Consider the following 26,066-nt stretch of genomic DNA (forward strand, 5'->3'; position numbering starts at 1 on the left):
TATAAAGAAAAAAATGCTGTGCTTAAACTGAGAAATGATATGAGTAAAACTGTCAAATGTTTGCAAAAAAAATTAGCAATAAAAGTATGTTTTAAGTTGCTGAAGGCCGGATAAAATCTTGTGGGGGGCCATGTAGTTTGGATACTCCTGCTCTAGCTAAATCAAAACAGAAGCTTCCAAGCAGATTTCCTCCAGCCATACATGAATTACACTATCATACTGGAAGACTCCAAATCCCTAGGGCCACTGTGCGTGGACTCGAAACAGAACAAGGAAGGGGCGGGGGAAAGATTAAGCTTCTTTCTCGTCCGTCCTGGACTGCTGCTACTGTTCTTGTGACTCACTGGAGTGCACTGTGACAATGTAGAGAGGAGCGATGGGGGAGAAGCTCCCTCCCTTCTTCCTTCTCTGCTCTGCTGAGATCCTGCAGCTCCTGCCGTGTCCCACTGTGGTCAAGACAAGAAAGGAGAGGGCACAGAGCCTATGTAGTAGAAAGACAAACCGGAGCAACTAGCAGATTCTGGAATTCCCAGACTGCTGCCTGTCCCATTCCACCCATGTGGGCTTGGTTAGTATATTGCTGCTCCCTAGTGCTTGAAAGTAAGACGTACAGGGAGTGGATGCTGCCATATTACACTGCAGAGAGAGAATGTTATAGGTTAAGATCACTTACTAGAGATGTCACTTCCTGATAACCATATAATCTCTAAAGAGCAGAAAAATGATGGGTCTCTATCTCAATGCACGCAAGGTCTGCAAATGGGCCCAAACGACTAAGCCTGCCCCCAAGTAGGGATGCCTAATGAGAGCATGGGCCCCAACCCTCCCACCAGTTTCATTAGGTTTCCCCCATCTGTGATATTAATACCCGTCCTCCAACAGGCCATGTTGCAAATTCAGGCACACGTCCAGTTTGACCTCAAGTAGCAGTAGGTTCAGGACAAGCCAAGGAGTTCCCATAGACGAACAACCCAGAGCAGTGTCTGACTGAGTTAATCTAGACCCTGAAGAGATGCAAGGGTTTGGACAGAAAGGGGAAGGATAGCCAGGTCTTGTACAAATTACAACTTACCAGTCAATACAAAAAATGTCATTTATTCTTTCACTCTGTATCTATTAATGTACATATATAGTCATGCAAAATGACTTTACAGAGATTTATGTTGTCTTTTACAGTGCAAAAACTTCTTCCCAAAAACTGATACCTCTTTTCCATGAAGAGTTGGAAACATCTTTGGTTTAAAAATAAAAAAAGGGGAGGGAGCTGGTTCAAGATTCTCAATCATCTAATCTCTCTGACAATGTTAAATTCTGATATTGTTTTGCTCTCAATGAACTTGTTGACTTTCACTCTGAAGAAAAACAAATCTGGCATGCAATATGAACGAAAATGGGGGCAAAAAACAAATAGGAAATGGTGGCACTAAAAAACAGGCTGTTCTGCAGCTGCAGTTACAATATCCCCTCAACTCTGCCCCTTTTCATTAAAGCTCTCAACAATTTCTTTTGTTTTAAAAAAACTTCAGTCAAATTGCAGATAACATTTGGAGGAGGAAGCTGCAGCACAGAAACAGCAAGGCTACTTTGCAGAGTCCTGGACTGTGGTTCAAGCAAGGGAGGGGTCTCTTAAAACCTCACTGGGATGGTATACCAGTGCCTGGGTTATATCACTGCAGACTCTAAGCAGGGACTCACCTGATTCATGTTACACCGTATTTTTTAAAAGCTTCCATATGGAAAGTTATCTCAGACTGAAGAGGTCTGATCTGGCCTTCTTTGTGATATGCTAGTTTTTGATGTGCTGGGAATTATTTTGGACAGAGGAGCATTCAGTTATACAGGGTCCTGCCTGCATCCCAGTTTGACCACTTCTGTGAAAACTCACGCCAAATTCCCATTTTATTGAAGTCTTCTCAAAAGTCTCATTAGTGCACTACTATGACAGCAGGAAACTCTCTTAGAAGGACTGAAATTAGCATATCAAAAACATTATTCACCTCCAATAAAAGATGCAATACCAAAACAAAGAATGAACACTGTGCTCTAGAGCAGCAATTCCTAAAAACATCTTCCAGGCTCTCCTGGGAGTCACCAACTTGGATTGCGAAAGACCTTGTGTGATCCATGATGGCAGTACCCAGGACAGCCAAGAAGAGGCCACAAGGGACATCCTGTGGTGCCCCTGTGAGTTTGCCACAGCACCTAACAGTGCCACAGCACACTCTTTGGGAACCACTGGTCAAGAGCACTGGTTCTCAGATTGGTGAATTGCAACTCACCGGTTTGTGTAAAATTTCCCCCATCCCTTTAAGGGGCAGGGGAAGAGCAAGGCAGAGACGTGACCCCCAGGTTCACATCACTAAGGCGGGGCAACGGGGTGTTTTTACTTACTGTGGGCAGCAGCAAGGAGCAGGTGATGCGGGGAGCCCCACATAGCCCTCCACAGGGCTCCCCGAGGGTTAGTGTTGAGAAACAGCGCACGCAAACCGCCTCCTGCAAACTGGTTTCTCAACATTCTAACACTTTGGGAGCCCTGGGGAGGGCTATGTGGGGCTCCCCACAACTCCCACTCCTTGCTGCTGCCCCCAGTAAGTAAAAGCACCGTTGCCCCACCTTAGCGACAGGATCCTGGGTACCGTGTCACTGCCCTTGCTCCTCCCCCGCAAAGACTTACTTAAGGAGTAACACTTCCTAAAAGTTTGAGAACCACTGATCTGGAGGATAGAGTGGTGATCTTGGCCCAAAGTCCTCCTTTGGGCAGCTCCATGCAAACCATTCTCAGCCTGATTCTGCAAAACAAAGAGCCATCTTTTAACCCGACTGGGGTGGTGAGAGGGCACAAGATAGTAAAGCACGCAATGCCAAGGATGGGCCCTCTCTGTATGGTGTGAATGCAAGTCAGTGGGTGCTAGGGCTTGAGTGATTAAATAAAGCTCACCCAAGAGGGCAGGTCCAAAGGTGCTCGTTCTGTTCTAACACTAAACCCAGCATGCAAACAATACCCACACCGAAGTCCCTCCTCCGTGAGGTTGGCAAATTCTCACTAGCCAGCAATATTTCAAGCTCTTCATTTCCTTGGTCAACCAAATCCCCATTTTTTTCAGTCATTTTGACTTTTATGTAAGAGCTAAATCCCAATGAGAAGACAGCGTGGTCAAACACTTTGCCACATGAAAGATTCCCTGCTTTTGGAAAAACCAGGACACAGGGAGATTCTCTTGGCAAAGCTAATTTCCTATGTATGTGTACACAAGTGCAATTCCCCCATCCACATTCTGGAGCAATACAAATTCAAGAACTATGGCAAGTTTTTTCCCCTAAATGTTTGCCAAGGATCACCAGTAAAATTTCAAACATCTTCTATTTTGTAAAAAGATTTAGACCCAGATTGAGTGCATACCAACGGGGTGTTGCTTATAAGGGGGACATGGTAAGTTGAGGAAAATGGACAGTGAAGTGATAGTTTTTTTTTGGGGGGGGGAGGAATGATATGGACCCTGTTTGTAAGCAGGATGTGAGCGCTAGCTGTTAAATAAGCAATGAAATTTCCATATGGCACAACACTAAATTTTAGAGAATTGTTCATGTTCTCAGCTCTCATTTCAGGCTGCCAGCAAATTACAAAGTTAGTTCTCCATCCCCACTAATAGTTGAGAGAGAAAGTGGAAATCCTCACCAAGGGATGAATCCTACAGATCATGCAACAAGGATGGCTGTGCAATACTTTGCTTGGCAACAGTGCAATCTAACGCTTCACTGTACCTCAGCAACCACATACGAGAGTATCTTGTACAGTAGCTTCTCAATTGGACAGATCTTCAAGAAAAACTGCATCAAAACTTTACACAAAAACAATGTCTTCCAAAAGTTATCAAAAGGGTACACAAATGGTTAATGCTGGTAAATATATTTCCACATATTAAATACTGGAATATACCGTGCAGCAAAAGTTGAGAAGTGCAGTTCTAGTCACTACTTTCAAAAGTGCATGCTCAAATGGTAAACTTGGATCACAAAATTTTAAAACCCCACCAGCCTGCAATGAGGGTATCAGAGAGAGAAAACCTGCTCTACTCTCTCGTGGAAGAGACTGCTTTTCATTACTACAAAAGAAAGGGGTTTGTTAAGAATCAACAGGAGTTTACATCAGTGGGAAGAGGTTTGGGAGAAGAGTTCTAGCTCATGCTGTTCTCAGCATCTAGTCTGCTAAGTTTGGTAGTAGTTCTTTGAGGAGCATTCAGTCGTAGGAGTCCACCATCTGTCGCGTGGAGCGGTACAGCCCAGATACAGGTTCACCACCACAGTAAGGACTAATGGGCAATGGAGCTCCTCTGTGCTTTGGTCTCTGAGGAAGTCAGAAAGTGGGTATGAAACAGGTCAGACCGAGGCCCCACAAACCCTCCTGCTCCCATCTGGATGTGCCAAAGCTCCCAACTGTGACACCTGCAGCACAAGTTCACCAACAACTTACACAATGCAAACGTGTCTGGCTACTGGGTTACAACAAAGAGGTCTGTTTAAATGCACTTCTTCTAGAGCACTCCTTTCCTCCTTGGGCTGCCATTTTAAATAGACTGGGGCATAACGGTGTCAACAGGTGCCACAGCAACTCTTCCCAAACTGGGTGCTGTAAGAGGGCTTGAAGCCATCTACTTGGATGTGTCAACTGTTCTAGGTCCACTGGAGCAGCAGGTCCTCTGCAGCATTGATTTTGCCTCTGCCACTGATAAGCAATATCATTCCTAGATAGGAGGTAAGAATGTATTAGGACTCCCTGATGCAGGCTCTGCTGCAGGCACAACAGAATCCCAGGAGCAGTACCGTTGCCCAGAAAGGAGAGTCCCATCCCCAAGTTCAGAACAACTGGACAAAGTGGAACAAGACCAGGAGATGGCATTAAATGGGCCATCCTGGAGCTGCAAGAAAGTTGCTAATCCTACAGTTCTGATGGAGAGAGGGGAGAGAAAAATGTATTTTTTAAACTAAGAACAAAGCATGCCTCCACTTTTAAGTAGTAGGAGAGAGAATACCTGTGCACCAGGTATCAAAAATTAACCACAGCAAAAACTGAGCCACAGCATCATTTCAGCTGCAAAAGCAGTGGCAGCCTCATGAATTGTACAGGTGCTCCCGATGCCAAGGTGCTGTACTTCCTCTTCTTGCTTGATTCTAGAAGCTTAAAAAGCAAGAGTGTGGTCCATTCCTGTTTCAGCACTTCCACGTCAGGCACCACTCCAGCCAGAAAGGCCAGTAAGCCCCAGTTTAAAACACAGTTCACACAAAAAGCAGGCTGAGTGGAAATGCAAGGGGAACTTAGTGAAGAGTGGGCCAGGCCAAGATATAGGTATTTTCACTGAAATTTTTAAATAAAGACATAAATAATGCTATAAGAGCCAATCTAAAAACAATGAACAAAATTTTGCTGGACTGTGCCAAGTGGCAGAAGGAGAATTCACAGGTCTGAATGCTCCCCTGCATAAAAAGTTAACATTTTAAGGACTGAGCAAGTCTAGAACCCTTCCCTAAAAGAAGCTTGTTCTCTACGTACCTATGTACAAGAAACCTGGGGGGGGGGAAGGCTGAGTGCCAATTCAAAGATTTCACCCCTTGCCTGCAGTGTGAAGTGGCACAAGCCAAGAAGCACACAATGCAATTCTGATGTGCATAAGTTGACTCTAATAGTGCTTCAAGGAGAGCATACCGAGGATCTGGAAGTCAGGGTTGCTATCTCATGAATTTCAGCATCCCTGCAGCATCAACCATTGCTGTAAGGCTCTCTCATCACATCCCCTCTAGTGTAATGTGACACCATCCATGATCTGTACCTCATATTTTGTTCTCTGCTGATGGGATACTGTCATCCAGATTAGTTGTCCCTGATTAGTTACAACTGCAACCCCTTCTCCTAGAAGCCCAGAGGGGCACGCAGAAAGTCCCTGGGAGGTCTCTTATCATCTACACAGGAGATCTGACATGTAGAGAATCCTGCCTTGAGTTGGACCAGATAATTTCTGATCTTTTCCAGTGCTATGAAACTATGACTGTTTTTGCTAAAGTCCACTTTCTAGGGAGAATCACCGCTAAAAACCCACCGTGTTACCTAGGCTATTTAACCAGCAGTGCTCCCTCCCCCGGCAAAAAGTGTTTAAAAACCACAAAAGAAATTCCATGATTGTTTTCATACTCCAAAGTCTGGCTGTTTCTCCACAACTTGTCGTGTCAGTATCTGATGAGAGGAGAGAGAAGCCACTCCTATGTGGAAAAGGATCTGCCACACATTCCTTAATCCATACAAATAGATGTTGCATAGACAGATGGTGACAAACAGTACAAAGACTTTTATCTTCCTTGCTGAACTGTAGAACAAGTAGAGGTAGCACTGTGAAAAGAGGAAGAGGACCAAAGAGAACTTCAACAACAGAGCTGCATAAGAACAAGTGCTTAATTTCATTTTCAATGCTGTATTTCTGCACTTTGTTAATGGGCTACCAAGTGCCACATTCAACACCACATTTGCTCCTGAGAACTGCAGAACTATCCCAGAACCAAAACTGGGAAATAACTGCACTATTCTAGTATCATTTAAATTTCCCAAGACAACTGTTCTAAAGCACTCATAGAAAAAAAGTCACATCAGAATACATACAGGGTCTACTTCTGAATAAATCAGGTTGCAACAACAGTATGTGCAGCTACTTGCTCAGTCACTCCTTGTTGCTTGTTTCTCTGCTGTGAATTGCATTCCATGCACCCAGTTATGTGAACTAAGTTGTGTGTTGTATTAGCCTCTGGCTTAACATACCAGGCACCTTAAAGGAGAATTTGATTAATGGTTCTACTGGTATGCTGTTTACAGTGCACTCAGAGCCAAATTCTAAGTTTGTCTACTCAGAAGTAAGTCCCATGAAAGGGAATGGTGCTTACTCACAGGAAAGTGTGAATGGGATTGTGGCCTTACTCTGAAAGTGTTTACAAAAAGGTTGTGAATAATACAATTTTAAAAGTTAATGAATAAAAATGTATCTTATGAACTATGAGACAGATCACAGTTTTTACTAAATTGGAGACTGTTTTTAATACTGTTTTTGCTATGCTACGTATACATACTATATATGCATGTATTGGCAACCTTCAGTCTCGAAAGACTATGGTATCGCGCTCTGAAAGGTGGTTCTGGCACAGCGTCTAGTGTGGCTGAAAAGGCCAATCCGGGAGTGACAATCCCTTCCACACCGGGAGCAAGTGCAGTCTGTCCCTGGTCTGTCTCCCTGGCTATGGGCCTTCCTTCTTTGCCTCTTAGCCTCAGACTGTTGGCAAAGTGTCTCTTCAAACTGGGAAAGGCCATGCTGCACAGCCTGCCTCCAAGCGGGCCGCTCAGAGGCCAGGGTTTCCCACTTGTTGAGGTCCATCCCTAAGGCCTTCAGATCCCTCTTGCAGATGTCCTTGTATCGCAGCTGTGGTCTGCCTGTAGGGCGCTTTCCTTGCACGAGTTCTCCATAGAGGAGATCCTTTGGGATCCGGCCATCATCCATTCTCACGACATGACCAAGCCAACGCAGGCGTCTCTGTTTCAGCAGTGAATACATGCTAGGGATTCCAGCACGTTCCAGGACTGTGTTGTTTGGAACTTTGTCCTGCCAGGTGATGCCAAGGATGCGTCGGAGGCAGCGCATGTGGAAAGCGCTCAGTTTCCTCTCCTGTTGTGAGCGAAGAGTCCATGACTCGCTGGAGTACCTCAAGACATGAGGGATGCAAACATCATCACGCTGTACAAGAACAAAGGTGACAGGGGTGACTGCAACAACTACCGCGGCATCTCTCTCCTTAGCGTTGTAGGAAAGCTGTTTGCCCGAGTTGTACTAAAGAGGCTCCAGGTACTTGCAGAGAGCGTCTATCCAGAATCGCAGTGTGGATTCCGAGCCAACAGGTCCACCACTGATATGGTATTCTCCCTTAGACAACTGCAGGAGAAATGCAGAGAACAACGACAGCCACTCTTTATAGCCTTCATAGATCTCACAAAGGCTTTCGACCTGGTCAGCAGAGACGGCCTCTTCAAGATTCTCCCCAAGATTGGATGTCCACCCAGGCTCCTCAGCATCATCAGATCTTTCCACAAGGACATGAAGGGCACTGTTGTCTTCGATGGCTCCACATCAGACCCTTTTGACATCCGAAGCGGAGTGAAGCAGGGCTGTGTTCTTGCACCAACCTTGTTTGGGATTTTCTTCGCTGTCCTGCTGAAGCAGGCCTTTGGAACTGCAACAGAAGGCATCTATCTCCGGACCAGATCAGACGGAAAGCTCTTCAACCTCTCCAGACTGAGAGCAAAATCCAAAGTCCAGCTGAAATGTCTGCGTGACTTCCTCTTTGCCGACGATGCAGCTGTCACTACCCACTCTGCCAAAGATCTCCAGCAGCTCATGGATCGTTTTAGCAAGGCCTGCCAAGATTTTGGACTGACAATCAGCCTGAAGAAAACACAGGTCATGGTTCAGGATGTGGACTCACCTCCCTGCATTACAATCTCTGAGCATGAACTGGAGGTTGTCCATGACTTTGTGTACCTTGGCTCAACGATCTCCGACACTCATTCTCTCGATACCGAGCTAAACAAGCGCATCGGTAAAGCAGCTACCACGTTTTCCAGACTCACAAAGAGAGTCTGGTCCAACAAGAAGCTGACGGAACATACCAAGATCCAGGTCTACAGAGCTTGCGTCCTGAGTACACTTCTGTACTGCAGCGAGTCATGGACTCTTCGCTATATATGCATACTGTGTTTTTAATACTATGTTTTTAATAAATTAAAGACTGTACAGTTCTTAGGTAGCAATTACTAGTAGGTTATTTTTCAGGATCTGGTCTCAGGTAAAATCAGACAAAATTAGTCAAACTCAGACATCTCCTTAAGTTTAATCCCCAGCTTATCTGAGGGTCATAGAAAATTCCATGAATTTTTGGCTCAAAACCTGCCCTCAACTTATCTATGAGATTGACTTATAGACAAGTGTCTATGGTGTGTCTCGGGGTTCCCATGCTCCCATTTTTATTGGTTCATGGAATATGGGAATATGCTTATGCATATATGCATGGTTTCAAGTTTTAGAGAACATTTTGCTAAATTTTGATTATTGTAAAAATTTGCTTCAAGAAAAAAAAGGGGGGGGGGTTAGCTGTTGAATGAACTGTATCTAACTTTGCCTTGAAATCAATAATTTTTTAGTCCTGTGTAAGTCCATACTTTCCTCTCTGTTTTCTTTTTAAAGTGCCACAACACCATAAAGCTGGGGTTGGCAACTTTTTCAGGCAAAGGGGCCAGATGTTTGGCAACAACATCATCACATCATTGCCAAACTTCTGGGTTTCCAAGCTCCCAGAAGCACTGTGCAGAGCTCCGGCTTGTGGAATACAAGTGGCTCTGCCATGCCTTATCCAGTGCAAACTGGGCAGGAGGCTTTGCCTCCCAAGCTGAGCTCCACGCAGGCTGGAGGACATTGGGTGGCAGGCCAGATCCGGCCCACAGGCCATAGGCTGCCAACACCTGCTGTCAAGGGAAGGATAACAAGCACCACCAAAAGACAGAGAAAGCAGAAAAAAAAATACTTACCAGCACAAAGCAGGCTACAAATGGTAGCAGAAACGCTATCACATTTCCAATTCCTTTGTGATCTTCCTGTTGAAAGAGAATATCTGAAAGTCAAATTAACTGAGCCATTCAAATAACTACATGGACCTATTTGATCACAAAGGAAGTTATTAGCCCCTCTATAACTGTGGTAATCATTTCTACCTAAAGACAGTGGGAAGAATTTGTAATGATTCTCTTCTGGGTCATCTAAGAGAGATTTTTCATTGTCAGAGGTAACTTGGTGGGTAGCTACTTACAAACCTGATCAAACTAGTTTTAAGATGTACATCTTTTCAAGAGGTTCCATTAGATCAGGCGAGAACTAAACCAGGATTTATGTCATAAGAAACAGATATCAGAATAAACTGCACCTAGCAAGTTACATCATGAAAGAACCAAGAAAAAAGTAAAAAACAATGAAACACTGGGATATTAAAAGTGTAAAGTTACTATTTCATTGTTAAGTCTGCAGAACAGTATGTCTTTAGAGTTCAGTACTTACAGTCCCTTTGAAAAAAGAGTACTTATGCTCAATTAAATCTTTCCTGAATGTCATTAACAGGAGTACAAAACAGCTGAAATATTCTCTTACTGGACCAACTTTGATGTGCCTATATGCAGACTTTCAGGTTAAAATGTGGTAAATTAGTGCAAGACTACCTCTGAGATTCTAAAGGGAGAAAAATAAACAAGTTTACAAACATATTTAACTCTGCCTGGGAACAAGGAGGATTTTCTGCTGCTCCCATTATTGTTTGGAGTAGATGACTACATTTTATACCTCTGTGAGTTACAAATCTTCACTGGATTTCTAGGCAGTTAAGTACTGGCCAATTTACTGTGCTCAGACTTCAGTGTCACATTACTAAGCCATATGAGTGAGCTCCCCCCCCCTCCAAAATGTCCATGAACCTGGCAAGGTAAGGTCATCCCATAGTAACTGCACTATGTCCAACGTGATAGTGGAAATTGGGCCTTAAGAGGTGGGACCTGGGTAATTCGAAATCCTGCGATCACTCAAGTTACCTGAAATGAATACTCTGCCAGATGAACTCCTCGAATGAGATTGAGAGCTCCGCACATGATGTTGAGGACTAGAGACAAGATTCCCAAGGCAGACACAGGTTGCATTCTGTACGCAGCAGCTTCAGGTCAATTCAAGAAGAAAATGAATCAAGGGAGTGCTTGGAAGCTTACACTCTTTTCCCATGCTTCCTGAGCAGTCCAGTATCTGTAACGGCTTCCCACAGTTCCCTGGCCTAGATACCTTCCATGTTACAACCATATTTATTCCTACAATTCTTCCTGGATTTCAGAAATATGGAAATGAAAACAAAACAACAGAAGTGACTGCTCCTTAAGCAAACATCCCTCTACCAGTGAAGGTACACAAGGGAGACCTCAAGGCTTGACAGGCCACACCAGAAGGCTGAAGGCTTGACAAGACACACCAGCATCTGGAGTTCTGATTCAAAGGCAACAGAGATGGTCTACTTGTATCAAGATCATCATCTTGTTCTCTTTACACTAAGACTAGAAACATCCAACAGAGTTGATATCCTGAGTAAAGCCACCCCAAGTATTAACTCAGGAAATCTCACATCTCACATGCAGATGCCTCTTTTGTTTTGGCTCCATCCACCATGCCTGCGGAGCAGAATGGCTAAGATTCAGGAAGCCCCCAGTCTGACTCTCATCTCTGCTATAAGCTACCTAAGTGACCTTTGGCATGGCACTGCTCTCTCATCTTTAGCTCCCTGATCTGCAATATGGGGATCACAATGCTGATCTACCTTACAGGGTTGCAACTGAACAATGTATGCAAAGCACTTCAAACACTATAAAACCTCACCATAATCATTACTGCATTCATATGAGTTGGCCTGAGTTGCAAAAGACAGCAGGTTGCTGTTGTGAACTTCGATCTCATTCTGTGTCATCAGGTGGTTTCTACATACTGTCTTGATAACTGCTCAGGATCCACATAGATTTATCACAAACTTATACATTAATGTTATCATGTGTTCGCTTCCAGTTACCACTATAGCCTTCAGCAAAAGCAATTACTAAACTACATTAATGTTCATTTGTGCTAAATAAGCCCTGGCTATTACCAGCAATGAATTCACTGTGGGGTGCTGAAACTTACCAGACTCCACATGAAGTTCTGCATGCCCATTCAGCATCCCATTCCTCAGCTCGGCATCTTCCAACTTTATGAGTGCGGGAGGCCGCAGGTGAAGCTCTTCTTGGATTTTTTCCACATTGAACTTGGTCTGCAAGCAGTTCGTATAATTGAAGCGGCTTTTGATTTTCTGAATGACATTGTCTGCAACATGGCAGCAAGAAAAATGGTCACAATCATACAATTCGGTGTAAGAAAATATTATATAAATAAGGCACATCTGCAGAATTAAGAATATTCACAGGGCACAATTTACATGGAATTTTTATTTAGCACTGCTTATACACAGCCTAGGGAACTGTGCAAACCTCTCAAGACAACTTCTAAACAGCTTCTAAAGAATAACTGGTAGCCACTGGCCACAGAAAGAAATAAAGCGCCTGCTCAGGGGCTAAAAAAGTGCAAAACGACTAGCTAGAGAGTTCAGGTGGGCTATCTGAGCTACAAACACAGGTAGGGCCTCGGTATCTGCAGGGGATTCTTCTCAGACACCCGGTGGATACTGAAAATGAGAGATAAATAAATTTATGATTTTTGGCTCCTTAAGCCCTCAGCAGGGAACCAGAGCTGAGCTTCGGTCCCTCCCCCCCCCAGGGCTTTCTGAAGCCCGCAAAGACTGTGCACGTCCGCCCACGGCCTCTGAGAGCTTCAGAACAGCTCCTAGTTTTAAAAAAAATGTGACTTCCAGTTTCCCAAGGGAAACCAAAAATGACTTTTTTATGCCTTTTAAGGCATTCTGAGGCCTGGGGATGTGTGCATGGCCTCTGTGGGCTTCAGAAGTCCTCCAGTGGGGACTAGAGCACAGCTCTGGTTCCCTATGAGGGTTCAGGTGGGGCTGAGTCTGGCTGAACACAGGCTCCACCTGCACACTGACAAGAATCAGTGGGAATGAGCATACAATTCACAGCAGGGAGGAACACACTGGGTATTTATGCTGTGACAAAGAAAAACCCTCAGCTTCAATCAACTGCATTGTTCTGGATGAAGTCTGGCTTAACCTGCAGGTGATCAGGCTGTGTATCCTGCTATTTCTTAAATCAGTCACCTACTTGAGTAAACCAAAGCTTATGTTAATAAGACATTACTTCATTGTTAGGGAAAGACTAACATTCCTCTGCTATCTCTCAGCAAATAAAATAATCAAGGATCACAAGGGTACATCAGTGAGTACAAATAACCATGTTACCCAATGTATTTTAACACTACTATTAGTTCACAAAAGGAGAGCATGTGTCTTACACACCAAACTCAAGAAAGGCATATGGTCTGGAAGCCAGTCCTACACTTGCAGGATCATAGGAAGCAGCGAATTCCCAGTGGAGCGCTTCCAGAAAGCAAAATGCCATGACGGCTGGATAACTGCTGGCACAGATGCCCAGGCAGGCAATATCACCTAAAGAATGGAAGCTGAGCAGAAAGAGATCCAAAATTAACCATCAGTACCACATGAAACCTAAACAGAACAGAGAAACCAAAGGGTGTACTGAAAACAATCTGTGTGTTATAACCAAAGATCTGATCTTAACATCGAAGTAAAAAAGAAACAGTGCTGTTTGCCGAACAAGCACAGAGTTGTATAGCATACATGCAACATAACATTTTGTGAATCTTAGCAGAGGCAAGACTGCTCAAAGAAACCACAGGCACAGATAAATGCTTATCCTACATGTAACCATGAAGTGACTTGGTACCAGTTTATAAGCATTGAGAGAGACCTGAACTGATGACTTTGCTGCTGAGAAACTATGTTGTAGGTATTTAAGTGTGTGTCGGTTAGCATCATTTACATTCCAGTGTAATGTACACTGTGTACAAAGTGTGTACATTCCATCTTTGGGTTAAAATGGCTAGGATTGTTTTTTTTTTTATGGCCCTATGAAGAAATGGGATTCAGAGAAGACTTCATTTGTAAACAAAACTACTGCCTGAAGCTGAGCTAGTGAAGTCTGCAAGAGAATGGATATACTATATTGCAAGGACTACGCAGAGGGACAAGCAGGCAGGGTTTTGTCAGTCACAGTAATAGAACACTAGCTGCTCAAAGATAACCCAAGAGTGGAAACCAACTACAGTCAACAAAAAACTCATGCTAAATTCCATAGAGTTACACAAATACACTGCAGCCTGACACTTCCAGATGGAAGGAAACTAAGGCAGCTGTTATCAATCCCCTCCATACTCAGCCCTCCCTGTTGCCAGCTGTCCTGCTGAGTTTTTAAGAGTCCAGCCCTATGCATTTCTACTCAGAAGTAAGTCCCACTGTAGTCAATGGGGCTTACTCCCAGGAAAGTGTGGAGAGGATTGTAGGCTATATCTCATGCTTTGCTTGGTGGGAAGGCTTGCTTGGGTCAGTGATTGCCTGCACCATCTCAATGGGGGGGGGGGATTTGGCAAACACTCCCTGGGTTTTTTAAAGCAATCTTCTCTGTTGCTACCACACCTGCCCCTGTGTGAGTGAGTGAGAGAGAGAGCTCCACCTTGCTGCACATGTTCTGGCTACAGAGATTTTTGGGGCCCCCCCTTCCCTAGCTCAGGGGCTCCAGGAGTGTTACTGTTCCTTTGCAAGGGGAACCTCTTCCAGGGCTCCAGGGTTATTTCCCTGCCTGAGTGAGGCAGAGCCTTTTTGTAGTGTTTTGGGCTGCCTGGAAATGGAGCGAGACTCCAGTGCAGGGCAAAGGAGGCAAAGGTGTGTCTGAATTTCAGTTCCCCCGCCCCATTCTTGTCGAGACAAATCCGAAGATAAAAAAAATCCGTGGATAAATAGGCTGCACCTGTACTTCCCTGGCTGCTGGATCAGACCAACTGAGGTCAGCATTCAGTTTCCCTCATTATCAATGAAAATGAATTTCTTTAACTAGATCAAAGCAGACAGGATTGTAAAATCCCCTGGTAGTTATTTTAAAAACCATGAGAGGGGGTTAACAGAGATAGAGATAGTGGGCTCAATTCAACGTGGCAGTTCAACTCATTCCCACATCTCCTTTATGTCACAAGATCTATTTACATGGTGCTTTACAACAGGTGAGTGGACAGTTCCTACTCCTAGGGGCTCACAATCTAGAAACATAAAGGAGACAAGAGAGGATGGAAAGAGGACTTGAGGCAGGGAAACAGGAAGAGAATAGACTATGATTTCATTTACATGTATATAAACCTACTTGCAGTTGTAAGTTGGATTGATATTTGAATAGGTAGCAGACTGTGTTACCCAGTGTCTGATGGTATGACCAGCTGGTTCATATATTGAAAGTCAAAGACCAAATTTTCAAAGCTGCATTGTAAAGTACTAATACAATAAAAAGAATGTTTCTTTTTATTAAGAATAAAAAGCCGAGTTCCTTGCTCTTCTCAAGGACCAGCAGCAACAATGATATACACAATAAGCTGATCTTTGCAAGTGTTCACAGTTTGGTTTAAGTGTGACAGAATTCAGCTTTTCCTGATATAGAATCCAGATTACTTTGGTACAGAATTTGCAGCAACAGCTGTGATTAAGATCTTGGCTACAGGATGTGTGTATGCAGCACTTCAGAGCAGCTTATCAAACTGCAGAGCTCATTCCATTTAAGGCTCCCATAACATTCTTTACTTGTTCTTTCAACAGTTTCTCCCTTTCAGTTTCTCCCAACAGTTTACTTGTTCTTTCAATAGTTTCTCCCAACAGTCAGATTTGTCCCTTGTAAAAGCCAGGACAGGAACCCACATTACCACAGTCTCGGCATGCTCTAGAATCCATCCCTGGAGACTATATTATTACTTATCTCAAGTCGAACTGTGTCTTACTGTATACTGAGGTCACGTTCTCTGGCTGTACCACGTTCTGGATACTGCAACAGAATGGATGACAAGGACTTGAGTCTCTTCCTGCATTCCAAGAAGTCCTGGTCTAGGTGAAAGTCTGTGGAGGCAGACAGTGGAAGTCCATCCCTCACCCGCACCACGCAGGCAAAGAGGATCATGGACATCCTCCTCAGGAGAACTCATGGGGACAGCCTGCAAATAAGTATATTAAGAAAGTTTAAAGCAAAAATTAAATAGGCTATGCAAGTAAGAGCCTATTCAGTTCTTTGTTTTCAGGCAACTGAAAATAAGTAGTACTGATGGGATTGCGATTTCTCATTTCTTGCCAAAAGGAAGCTACACGGCACTGAAGCACAGCACAGTAACCCCATTATCCATTACAATGCTTACATTGTAAGGTCTGCAAAGCAACTGCATAGCTACACCCATGTCTAATCTTACAAGATAAAAAATGCACTACATTTCAGAAGACTTTAGCCCAGTTCCAAAGTATAACTCCAACTGTGAGCCTCACTGACTTGCTGGGCTGTACAGCAAGTCCTCACTTAAAGTTGTCAACACAGGTTGAGTACCCTTAATTTGACTGCTTGGGATGGGAAGGAGTCTGGATTTTGGATTCATCAGGAATAATTGCATTAATATAAAGAGAAATGCTTCCTCTTGCTCTTTCCACTGTTACTCATACAGATGTCCGCTGACCTCTTTGACATTTTTCAACAAAGTTTATACAGGTACACACCACAGAGCAGGGAACAGAACTTACAGCATGTACCTGCACTGCACACAGGAATAAGCAGAAAACTTTCTAGTGTTCACACTACAGAAAGTTTTTTAAAAGTCTCGGACAAAAATGTCTGGATTTTGGATGTCCAAATAAGGTCATCCAAATCTACTTGTGGGTTCTTGGAAACTGCGACTTTAGGTGAAACAACTTATAACAAAACTAATTTTACTGTAGGTTGGCTCAATAACATTCTCTTGAGTTTCCTGTCACTCCACAAAGCATTGTCACATCCCTGAAGGTCTTGTGGAAGCTACCTGCAAGGCATTCTGAGGCAGGACAAGGCCAAGGAAATGGGTCGCGGGCCCGCCACAACCTGGAAGCTGCTTCTAGTAGCCCTACAATGTGCGGCCTCAGAGGATGCAGGGGTCAGAAGACTGAATTGCTGACCAAGTTTAAAACTGAACAGTGCTGAATGAAACAACTGCAAGTGAGGGCTTACTGTATCTGAGAAGAAAGACACCCCTAAATTCTGCAAGTTCACACACAGCCTCTTCTAACAGACCCAACATGGTGTAATGCAGTGTTTCTCAAACTGTGGGTTGGGACCCGCTATGTGGATTTCAATTTCACCCCACTCATTTCAATATTTTAATTTTAATATGTTAGACTTGATGCTAACATGGTATGTGACTGCATTTGGGGAAATGTTACAGATCTGTACTTTGCAGGCTATTATGTATATTCTTTTAACAATGATAGTCAATTGAGTTTACTCCTGGATAAGTGTGGGCAGGATTGCAGCCTAGGATTGTTAACAATTTTCCTGCTTGATGATGTCAGTTCCAGTCATGACATCATTTCCAGTGGGTCCTGACAGATTCTCATTCTAAAAAGTGGATCCCGTACAGCTCCGTTTTGCTCCCCCCCGCCAGAAATGGCTCCGAAGGGGGAGCCGCTTGCCCGCCTGAGTGCTCTGCCCCCTCCTGCTACGCCACAGCCTCACACCCCCCAATGAAGACACTGCAGTGACTGATTTTTAATGCATGAAATCAAATTTTCCTCGAAGTTCCTCTCTCTCTACTTACACTTGCTTGCAAACTGCAGGAGCTCAGCTCCTTGCAGGGCAGTTACCAGCTATCTTGTGCACTGCAGGCAGGAGCTGAGCTCTTTGCAGGGCAATCAGCAGCTACAGTACCTGATTTTTCAACAGCGTCAGGACTTGAGGCAATTAACTATCTGATCTTTCCAGCACCCGTTGGAAACCCACCCAGAATCAGGCCATGACCCACCAGTGGCTCCCGACCCACAGTTTGGGAACCAGTGCTCTAGGCTAGGACAGGGCTGAAGGGAAGAAGAAAACACAGGAGCCCTGGATGCTTGGGGAGCACTGCATTAAACAAATAAAATGGTAGTTTGGGTGGGTGGGGGATGCCTGTATGTTCCACAGTGGTGGTGGGGACCCTCCTGAGTGCCTCCCCCAGCTGGCACTCTGCATATGCCTCAGTCAAGACAACCACACCAACCCCTTGCTGTCCACTTGGAGCCTTGCTTTAAGGTCATCTAAACAACCCCCATCTCCCCTCCTGCCCTCCCCCCTGCAAAGACTCCCAGCTCCTCAGCCATTCCCAGCTCAGCCCCTCCCACCCCCACCCGCCCAGAGTAGCAGTACCCTTAGGAGCCCATCTGGGTTATAAATGCGGGGGGGGGGCTGCAATGGTGACCAGGCGGCAGCAGGACTCCCCCCCCCAGAAGCAGCTGGCTAACCCCTGATGCCCAGAGCCTCACCTGCCCTGTCAGCTTGGTGAGCCACCCAAAATTGGGTTGCGACCCACTAGGGCTCTGAGTCGGACCCACAGTTTGGAAACCGCTGCTTTAAGGTCATCTAGACCCCCCCCCCGCGAGGTCTCCCCTCCCACCCCCCTGGAAGGACTCCCGGCTCCTCAGCCAGGCCCCTCCTCGGCCCCCAGGCCTCCGCCCTCCACACACAGGCAGGCCCACCGGAGCCCTTCCTGCCCCTCCCTGCCGCCGCCCAGCAGCCCCCAGGGCGCCCTTCCAGCCCCGCGGCGCGCACCTCGCCTCCTCCGGCGTCGCCTTCCCGGGCAAGCGGCGCCGCCACCACAACAAACGCCACTTCCGGGCACCGAGACGGGCGGCTAGAGTGGCGCGCGCGGGGACGCTCTGGCCCTCCGCCCGTCACTTCCCTGGGAGCAAGCCCCATTCACTGTAATGGGACTTACTTCTGAGTAGACCTGCATAGAACGGTGCTCCGAGGCTCCACTCCTGTCCACACTTTCCTGGGAGTAAGCCCCATTGACTCTAATGGGACTTACTTCTGAGTAGACCTAAATAGAACTGCTCTCTAAGGCTGCCATCCACTCCACACTTACCTGGGAGTAAGCCCCATTGTCTATAGTGGGACTTACTTCTGAGTAGACAGGCACAGGGCTGGGCTCTGAGGCTGCCATCCACTCCACATTTATCTGGGAGTAAGCCCCATTGACTATAGTGGGACTTACTTCTGAGTAGACAGGCACAGGACTGGGCCCCTGCCTCTGCAGGTCTCCTCAGAAGTCAGCCCCATGGATTTCAATGGGACTTACTCCCAGGTGAGCATGCTGAATAGGACAGCAGCCTAACAGAGCAGGCCCAGGCATGTCTACTCAGAAATCAATCTCACCGTGTTCAGTGGGCCTTCCTCCCAGGAAACTGCAGCCTAATGGCAAGCTCATGACTGTCTACTCAGAAGTAAATCTCACTGTGTTCAGTGGGGCTTACTCGCAGGAAAATGTGAGTATAGGATGGCCGCCCAAGAGCCAGAGAGGAAGGTTCGTACATGGAACTGGGGGCCGGGACCGGCAGGAGGTGCTTGAGAATCAAACTCTGGGGGTGAAGCCCCTCCAAGAGCAGCTTCCATGACCAGCCAGAGCCCACCTGGAAGAAGCCGAATCTCGCCTGTCTCAAGATGGGCCGCATGTTTTGCATGACGCTCAGCGTGTAGCTAGAGGCCCAGGCGCCCAGAGGCAGTGACGTGATGCCACATGACATTGTGAAGCCACTTCCAGGTTCTCATTGGAAGAGGAGGAGGTGCTGGCTTAAGTAGCATCACAATGTCATGTGACATCACTGCCCTGGGAACATGAGCTTCTAGTTACACCTCTCTCCTGACCTTCCTCCAAGGAGCTCACAGAAGAAGGAACCGGGGGCACAAAGCCATCAGCACATCCTCCTCCAAGGAGAACCCAGAAGTCACCGCCTTACAGGCCCACCCCATGTAGTACCTGGGGCAGATGCCCCTCAAGCTCCACCCTACTTATACCTCTGATAACACTGAGTTAGAAAATGTTCCGTGCAGGAACACAGTGTCCCTCTCAAGCAGCCTCCTGCTGCTTTTTGCATCTGCATCATTCAACTTTTACACTGCCATCATCTTGCAGAGCATGGCTTCTGTGAGCCATTGGCACCAGTGGACATTTGCTTTCCCGTCTTGCAAGGCAGTGATCTCCAGGCTTCCCTATGCTGGTATCATGCTGGGCTCATCACCCCACTGCAGGGAAAAACTTCACCTGCTTAATTTTGGACTGCTCTGCAGCACAGGAGCAGCAGAACCAGGGAAAAGTAAGCAGTGTCTCCCTATGCAGACCACAGATGAGACCTTACGCCATTTTTGATGCCCAAAGACAGGCTGTATGTTTAGCAGAACTGCTTTTATGCCATCCTTAATACTACAGCCAAATTGCATAGTGTCTTGCCAATCATATTTCATATATATTCGTGCACCTCATTAGAAACTCTTGAACATAATCACCCGTGAAATCAAGCACATCCACACAAACCTATCCATGTGCTTCAGGCATCAGCAAACAATGCAGTGTGTGTCAGTGTATGTGGTGTATGGAAGACAGCATATGCCCTTCTCAGTAGCAGTGCCTAGAGTATGGAATTCAGTGCCTGGAAGATTTATCATAAACCTAACTTTTCAGAATTAGGGCCCAATCCTATCCAGTTTTCAAGGGCCGGTGCAGCCGTGCCAATGGGGCATGCACTACATCTTGTGGTGGGGCAGCAGTCACAGAGGCCTCCTTAAGGAATGGAAACATTTGTTCCCTTGCCCTGCAGCTGCATTGTGGCTGCACAATTGGGCTGGAAAATTTGATAGGATTGGGCCCTAGGATGGCAAATTAAATAAGGCTTGTTTTGGCATGCCAGCCCTACTTTCTGCCTTTTAATTTTCTTTGCTATTGATTGTGTTACTAGGAATATATTTTTTTCTGTATTTGTTGTGTTAGCTAACCCCTGGGGGCTGGGGGATAAGAATAGGCCCTCAGTTTGGTTGTACCTGTCGCAAGAGGCGACTAAACAGCCACTGGGTAGATGGGACTCCTCAGTCTGGGAAGACAGCTCATCTGAGAGAAGGAAAACTGATCCCAAACCTCCACTGCCTTGTGGCTACATCCAGTTATGAAAAAGGTTTCAGGAGTCAACCTCGAGGCAAAATCCAGAGCCCGAGTCCCTGAGGCAGTTCATGGCTGAACACAGTCACGTTCTGGCAACTCCTGCGACGCCGCTGGAACCAATTGTATTGGCTTCTGCCTTTCCATTGGACCATTTCAGTGATGGGGAGAGGGGGGATTTGCTGCATGGATAACAGTCTATCCTCCATATCTACTTTACCCAGGCTTCGCACACTGGAGAGGACACTGTTCCAGAACCACCATTCAGAGCACGATACCATAGTCTTCCGAGATTTATGGATGACAACAAGTGTGTTAGCTGCTCCAAGAGCCCTTCTTAGGGACAATGATATGGGATATAAATGCATAAATAAATAAAATTGCACACAGACAAAAGTATAGGGCTATATACAAACCTACTTCATACACAAAACACAAACCTTGAACCAGGTGCTCACAGCAAAGGGAAATTTCCAAGTCTGTGTCAAGGTAGTAAATGTTGTTAAAGTTCCTAGCACAGGGGTGAAATCATAGCAAGCCATTTTGTGGTCAACTTATCTCTTTTTCCATTCTGCAGTCAGATAGGGTGATACAGGCCTCCTTCATCATGGGGATTTGTGACATGGATCAGCCAACTCAACTGTGGTTACTTACCCATTTATCACCATAATGACACATATTTAATTTGCACTGACAGAATCATATGGTGGAAGATCCTTTTTCCGATTGATCCCCATCAACCTCCACTAGTTTGCTTCTTACAATAAAGCCGGAGCAGAGGAGGCTTCAAATGATAAAGCTCAACTGACAACAGAGAAACCTGTACATCGCTGTTGGTAGTACAGATTCCTAAACTTAGGAATGGGGAATCCCAGAGCTACTCCCTTTGCATGGGTGAGCTAATGACATGGTGAACTCCATGTGGCTAGCAGAGCTCATGAGGCTAGTAGATCTTGCCTGTTGGAAGGTCAGTAGGGAGAGAGGAAGCAAGGTAGGGAAACACTCCCATAGGCCACAGCATTGGTTTTAAATGCTTTTCTTCTTACAGCATATTGGCCTCTATGGTTTTCACCTCTTGTGATGTTGGTTCCGGCTTCCAGGAGACTGATTCTAGTGCAACTGAAGGTAGTATTTGTCCCTCTTCCTATTCCAGTGAACAGACAATTTGTTACTGCAGACAGTTTCCCTAAAAACAGAGCTACAGAACTTAAAAGGAATTCTCCAGCTATTTTCAACTGCTTTGCTCCAAACACCTGTGCCACACCTGTGGACTTTTCACAGCACACTGTGCAGCACACAGGTTGAAAATTGTTGCAAGAGAGGATCTCTGAGACATGCAGCCTCTGGACCCTCTGTCTTCTGGGCAATATACTGCCGCCCCCCCCCCCCCGTGTCCTGCAGCCAATGTTGTACCTAATTTCCAACAGAAATCAGGCCAAAGATTTATCAGAAGAATTAGGAAATATAAAATGTTGAAAGGACTGGCTAGTGGATTCTACTACTTGCAATATAAAGTGCTATTAAATACGCAAATGCACACCCAGGCTTTCACAGTATTTCACAGCGCTTACCCAATTTGCAAAAATAATGGCATGAATTTTTCTTACGTTGGCAAATCACCTTTCTGTCTGTATGAAACAATGCAGTCATTAAAAGGGGAAGGCAGTGATCTTGGTTCACAGAGTCCTCGAAGTCTCCTGTAGCATTTTTAGATACCATAATGAAAGACTGCACTTGCTCCCGGTGTGGAAGGGATTGTCACTCCCGGATTGGCCTTTTCAGCCACACTAGACGCTGTGCCAGAACCACCTTTCAGAGCGCGATACGAGAGTCTTTCGAGACTGAAGGTTGCCAATACTATACTATAATGAAAGCATTCATTGAAAGCAGCCCTTTCTTTCTCTGTTCCTGGCATGCAAGACTATTTTTTTGGGCTTCCACCAAGTGTCATTTTATGACACTAATCCTTCTGCACCAGCCTCCACGGAAACAATAATAATACTTACCATTGATGTCACTTAACTGAAAAGTTCAAAGCACTTCACATCCTTCACCTGTAGTGGATCTGCTTCCTGAAAAGCTCTGGGGTATGCTGGTAGTGCCTTCCTCTCAGTGGATGTGCAACACATCTTCGTGAGGAATCATTTACTGCTTTTGAGCATGCAAACTGCACACATGCAGACACAAAAGACAGGATAGTACCATAACTGGACAAGAAGTTAAAATCTTCAGAAAGCTTGTTCTTCCTTCTCCCAATAAGAGCTTGGCTGTTGTCCTCATGCTGTCTTTCTTCCTTAGGGTGTTAGAGAAGTGCTCCTTACTTGAGCATTGCTCAGCTTCTAAAGTGCACCAGTAAAACACAAAGCAATGAAATGCAACTATTAAAAGGCACAAAAATGGGGCACACATTGTGGGAGAAGCTGTGCTGCTTAGGTTACCTTCCTAGGAGTAAGCCCATTGAACACAGCAGGACTTACTTCTGAGTAAACATGCATAGGATTGTACTATTAGTGATTTTATGGGCACTGTGCAATAGGGATTTGTGACATTCATGCAAACACTGTCCATGCAGCAATGAAAGTGCAACCTGGAGGCAAAAGTGCATTTACTTACCAACAAAATATGACTTGAGCCCCAATCTGTTATTCTGAGTCAACAGATTTGGATCACCTGTAACAGGTACCAACCTCATGGCTTTGAAGTAAGTTGTGCCAAATTGGCAATGAGGTTTGGGGGGACTACACCAGCATCCTGGAAAGATCCTCTCACATGACTCTCCCCCCATATTGGTTAGCAACACAACAGTAATGTGCTGTCTAGCACTTGAACCAAAGTACGTAAATCCATGAAATGAATGGCTTCATTTTTCATTACCAAGCCCCAAGCTATTCATGTCCCTTTGAGATTTTGAACTGTCAAAAGCTGGCAAGGGAAAGTTACATTCTGTTCACCTTTACAAGATGCTTAATGAACGGCTGCCTGGAGGCTTTTTGTCCTTATAGGCCTAACATTAAAGAGCTTCATAATAATACACAATAAAAAGCTTCTTGATCAGTGTACTTTTCAAATTAATCTTCTCTTTGACAGCACAATTCCTGCGGCTAGAATTATGCTTGCAAGTCATAATTTAAACATACTTTTTCATCTCCTCTATGGAGAACTCGTGCAAGGAAAGCGCCCTACAGGTAGACCACAGCTGCGATACAAGGACATGTGCAAGAGGGATCTGAAGGCCTTAGGAGTGGACCTCAACAAGTGGGAAACCCTGGCCTCTGAGCGGCCCGCTTGGAGGCAGGCTGTGCAACATGGCCTTTCCCAGTTTGAAGAGACACTTGGCCAACAGTCTGAGGCTAAGAGGCAAAGAAGGAAGGCCCATAGCCAGGGAGACAGGCCAGGGACAGACTAAACTTGCTCCCGGTGTGGAAGGGATTGTCACTCCCGAATCGGCCTTTTCAGCCACACTAGACGCTGTTCCAGAACCACCTTTCAGAGCACGATACCATAGTCTTTCGAGACTGAAGGTTGCCAACTAACTTTTTCATACCCAGTTTAAAAAGATTTATTTTGACACGGGCTGCTTGCAACACATGGATGTATGAAACTGCTGGGCAGTTTCCACCATAATTTCCAATCCACCATAATTTACTGCGTGGCAATGGAGGACAGTGACATCCGCTGTATCCCATGGGGGTGTGTTGGCATGTTGAGGCCAAAGTTTCAGACGGGGTCTTTCCCAGTCCTACCTGGAGATGATCAGGATTACACCTAGGATTTGTACGTGCAAAACGTGTACTACCACTGAGCTGTAGCTCCTGTGCTGAGGAAACATTTGTAAGATTGATGTTGCCTCATCTCACCCACGTATTTTCACTTCGTCCAAGGACAAGTATACAAGGGGTTATACAATGTATATATATCATGGTATCTTCACAGTAACTATGTGATAGGTCCTTGCCTGGGGACTGGTCCTGGCACCTGAGGCAGTGTGCCAAATATTGCCCCCTCCTTACCTGGTGGTGTGCCAACTACTGTTCCTTCTACTCCCCAGACTGGGAAAGGAACAGGGGGAGGGAATGAAGGAAGAAGGGTGCAGGAAACTGTTGAACTGCTGCTCTAGCTCACCAGTCTCCTCTCCTCCACACTTCCTTTTTTGCTCTATCGTTTCTTTTCTAATCCAAGGAGGATGAGGAGCAGCAGTGGAGATGAGCAGGCGGTTGGAGGTGGACACTCCTCACCAATTCAAGATTATCAGCTTGGTTGGCCTAGAGGTCTGGTCTAGAGGGTCTGGTCTAGAGGGTAGAGCCTCCGTCTGCCTGAAGATAACATCCACAAGGTTGCCAGTTCGAGGCCACCGGCACCGTGCGACCTTGAAGCAGCTGACAAGCTGAAGCCCAGCTATTCCATCTGCTCTGAACGTGGGAGGATGGAGGCCAGAATGTGAAGCCAGATCGGAATGAAACACCTGAATGTAGTGGTTCTTGAAAGAAAGAACCTTCTTTCAAATTGTAAAAATCCCTATTTAATAAGGGATTTAAATAAAGCCTGCCTATGTAAACCGCCTTGAATAAGGTCTTGAATAAAGACCAAGAAAGGTGGTATATAAATACCTGTTATTATAATTATTATTATTGGCCTCATAGCCAACTGAGCTTCATGGCTGAGTTGATATTTGAACACAGGTCTTGCCAAAGTATATAAAAAGTTCAGACATACGTTCAACTCAGGGCTCAAAAAACGCTCAATTTGACGCACATTCTATGTGATAGGAACTCTGCACCTGATACAGTTATATCCAAAGAAACATTCTACTCGGGTACAGCCCACGTAGCCACTGTAAGAGACACACATCTTTTGCCAAGGTGACAATCCTGTACCCCTAAAACCTGCTCACCAGGGACATGTTTTTAAAAATTGATTACAATTTTTGTTTTACTGTTAAGCACTAATTTAGCATCAAGGGACGGCTAGGTGCTATGCAGTGATATGGCACCAGCCCTGCTTGGAGGGAAACTTGGACTTCAATCACAGGTGGTGCCAGTCCCTTTTAGATCACAATCCTGTGCCCATTTCTGGGGTAGTATTAAAATAAGTAGGATTTACTTTGCTGTAAAAATGCATAGGATTAGGCTGTAAAAACCTGTCTAAGGGTGCAATCCTAATCCCTTATGTCAGTGCTTTGCAGCACTGGCATAGCAGTGCCAATGGAACATGTGCTGCGTCCTGTAGTTGGGTGTCACTCATGGAGGCCTCCTCAAAGTAAGGGAATGTTTGTTC

At 45.5% G+C, this 26,066-nt stretch overlaps 1 protein-coding gene across 2 annotated transcripts; it reads right to left on the reverse strand.

Annotated features, from left to right (window-relative positions):
* Positions 1 to 2,602: 2,602 nt before the first annotated feature.
* On the reverse strand, positions 2,603 to 18,457 carry SEC22C (SEC22 homolog C, vesicle trafficking protein). Of its 2 annotated transcripts, none has more exons than XM_066626937.1 (8): positions 18,413 to 18,457; positions 15,600 to 15,809; positions 13,060 to 13,223; positions 11,781 to 11,960; positions 10,658 to 10,776; positions 9,611 to 9,676; positions 6,185 to 6,379; positions 2,603 to 4,345 (listed from the first exon to the last, which is right to left on the reverse strand). In XM_066626937.1, the coding sequence occupies exons 2-8, from the start codon at positions 15,779 to 15,781 to the stop codon at positions 4,238 to 4,240; spliced, it is 1,014 nt and encodes a 337-aa protein (XP_066483034.1). In that variant the 5' UTR covers positions 15,782 to 15,809; positions 18,413 to 18,457; the 3' UTR covers positions 2,603 to 4,237. The 2 variants fall into 2 exon arrangements, with proteins under 2 accessions (XP_066483034.1, XP_066483035.1); XM_066626938.1 differs by having other exon boundaries at positions 4,253 to 4,742.
* Between the last annotated feature and the right edge of the window lie 7,609 nt (positions 18,458 to 26,066).

The sequence above is a fragment of the Tiliqua scincoides genome, chromosome 5 (assembly GCF_035046505.1).
Source record: "Tiliqua scincoides isolate rTilSci1 chromosome 5, rTilSci1.hap2, whole genome shotgun sequence".
Taxonomy (NCBI): Eukaryota; Metazoa; Chordata; class Lepidosauria; order Squamata; family Scincidae; genus Tiliqua; species Tiliqua scincoides.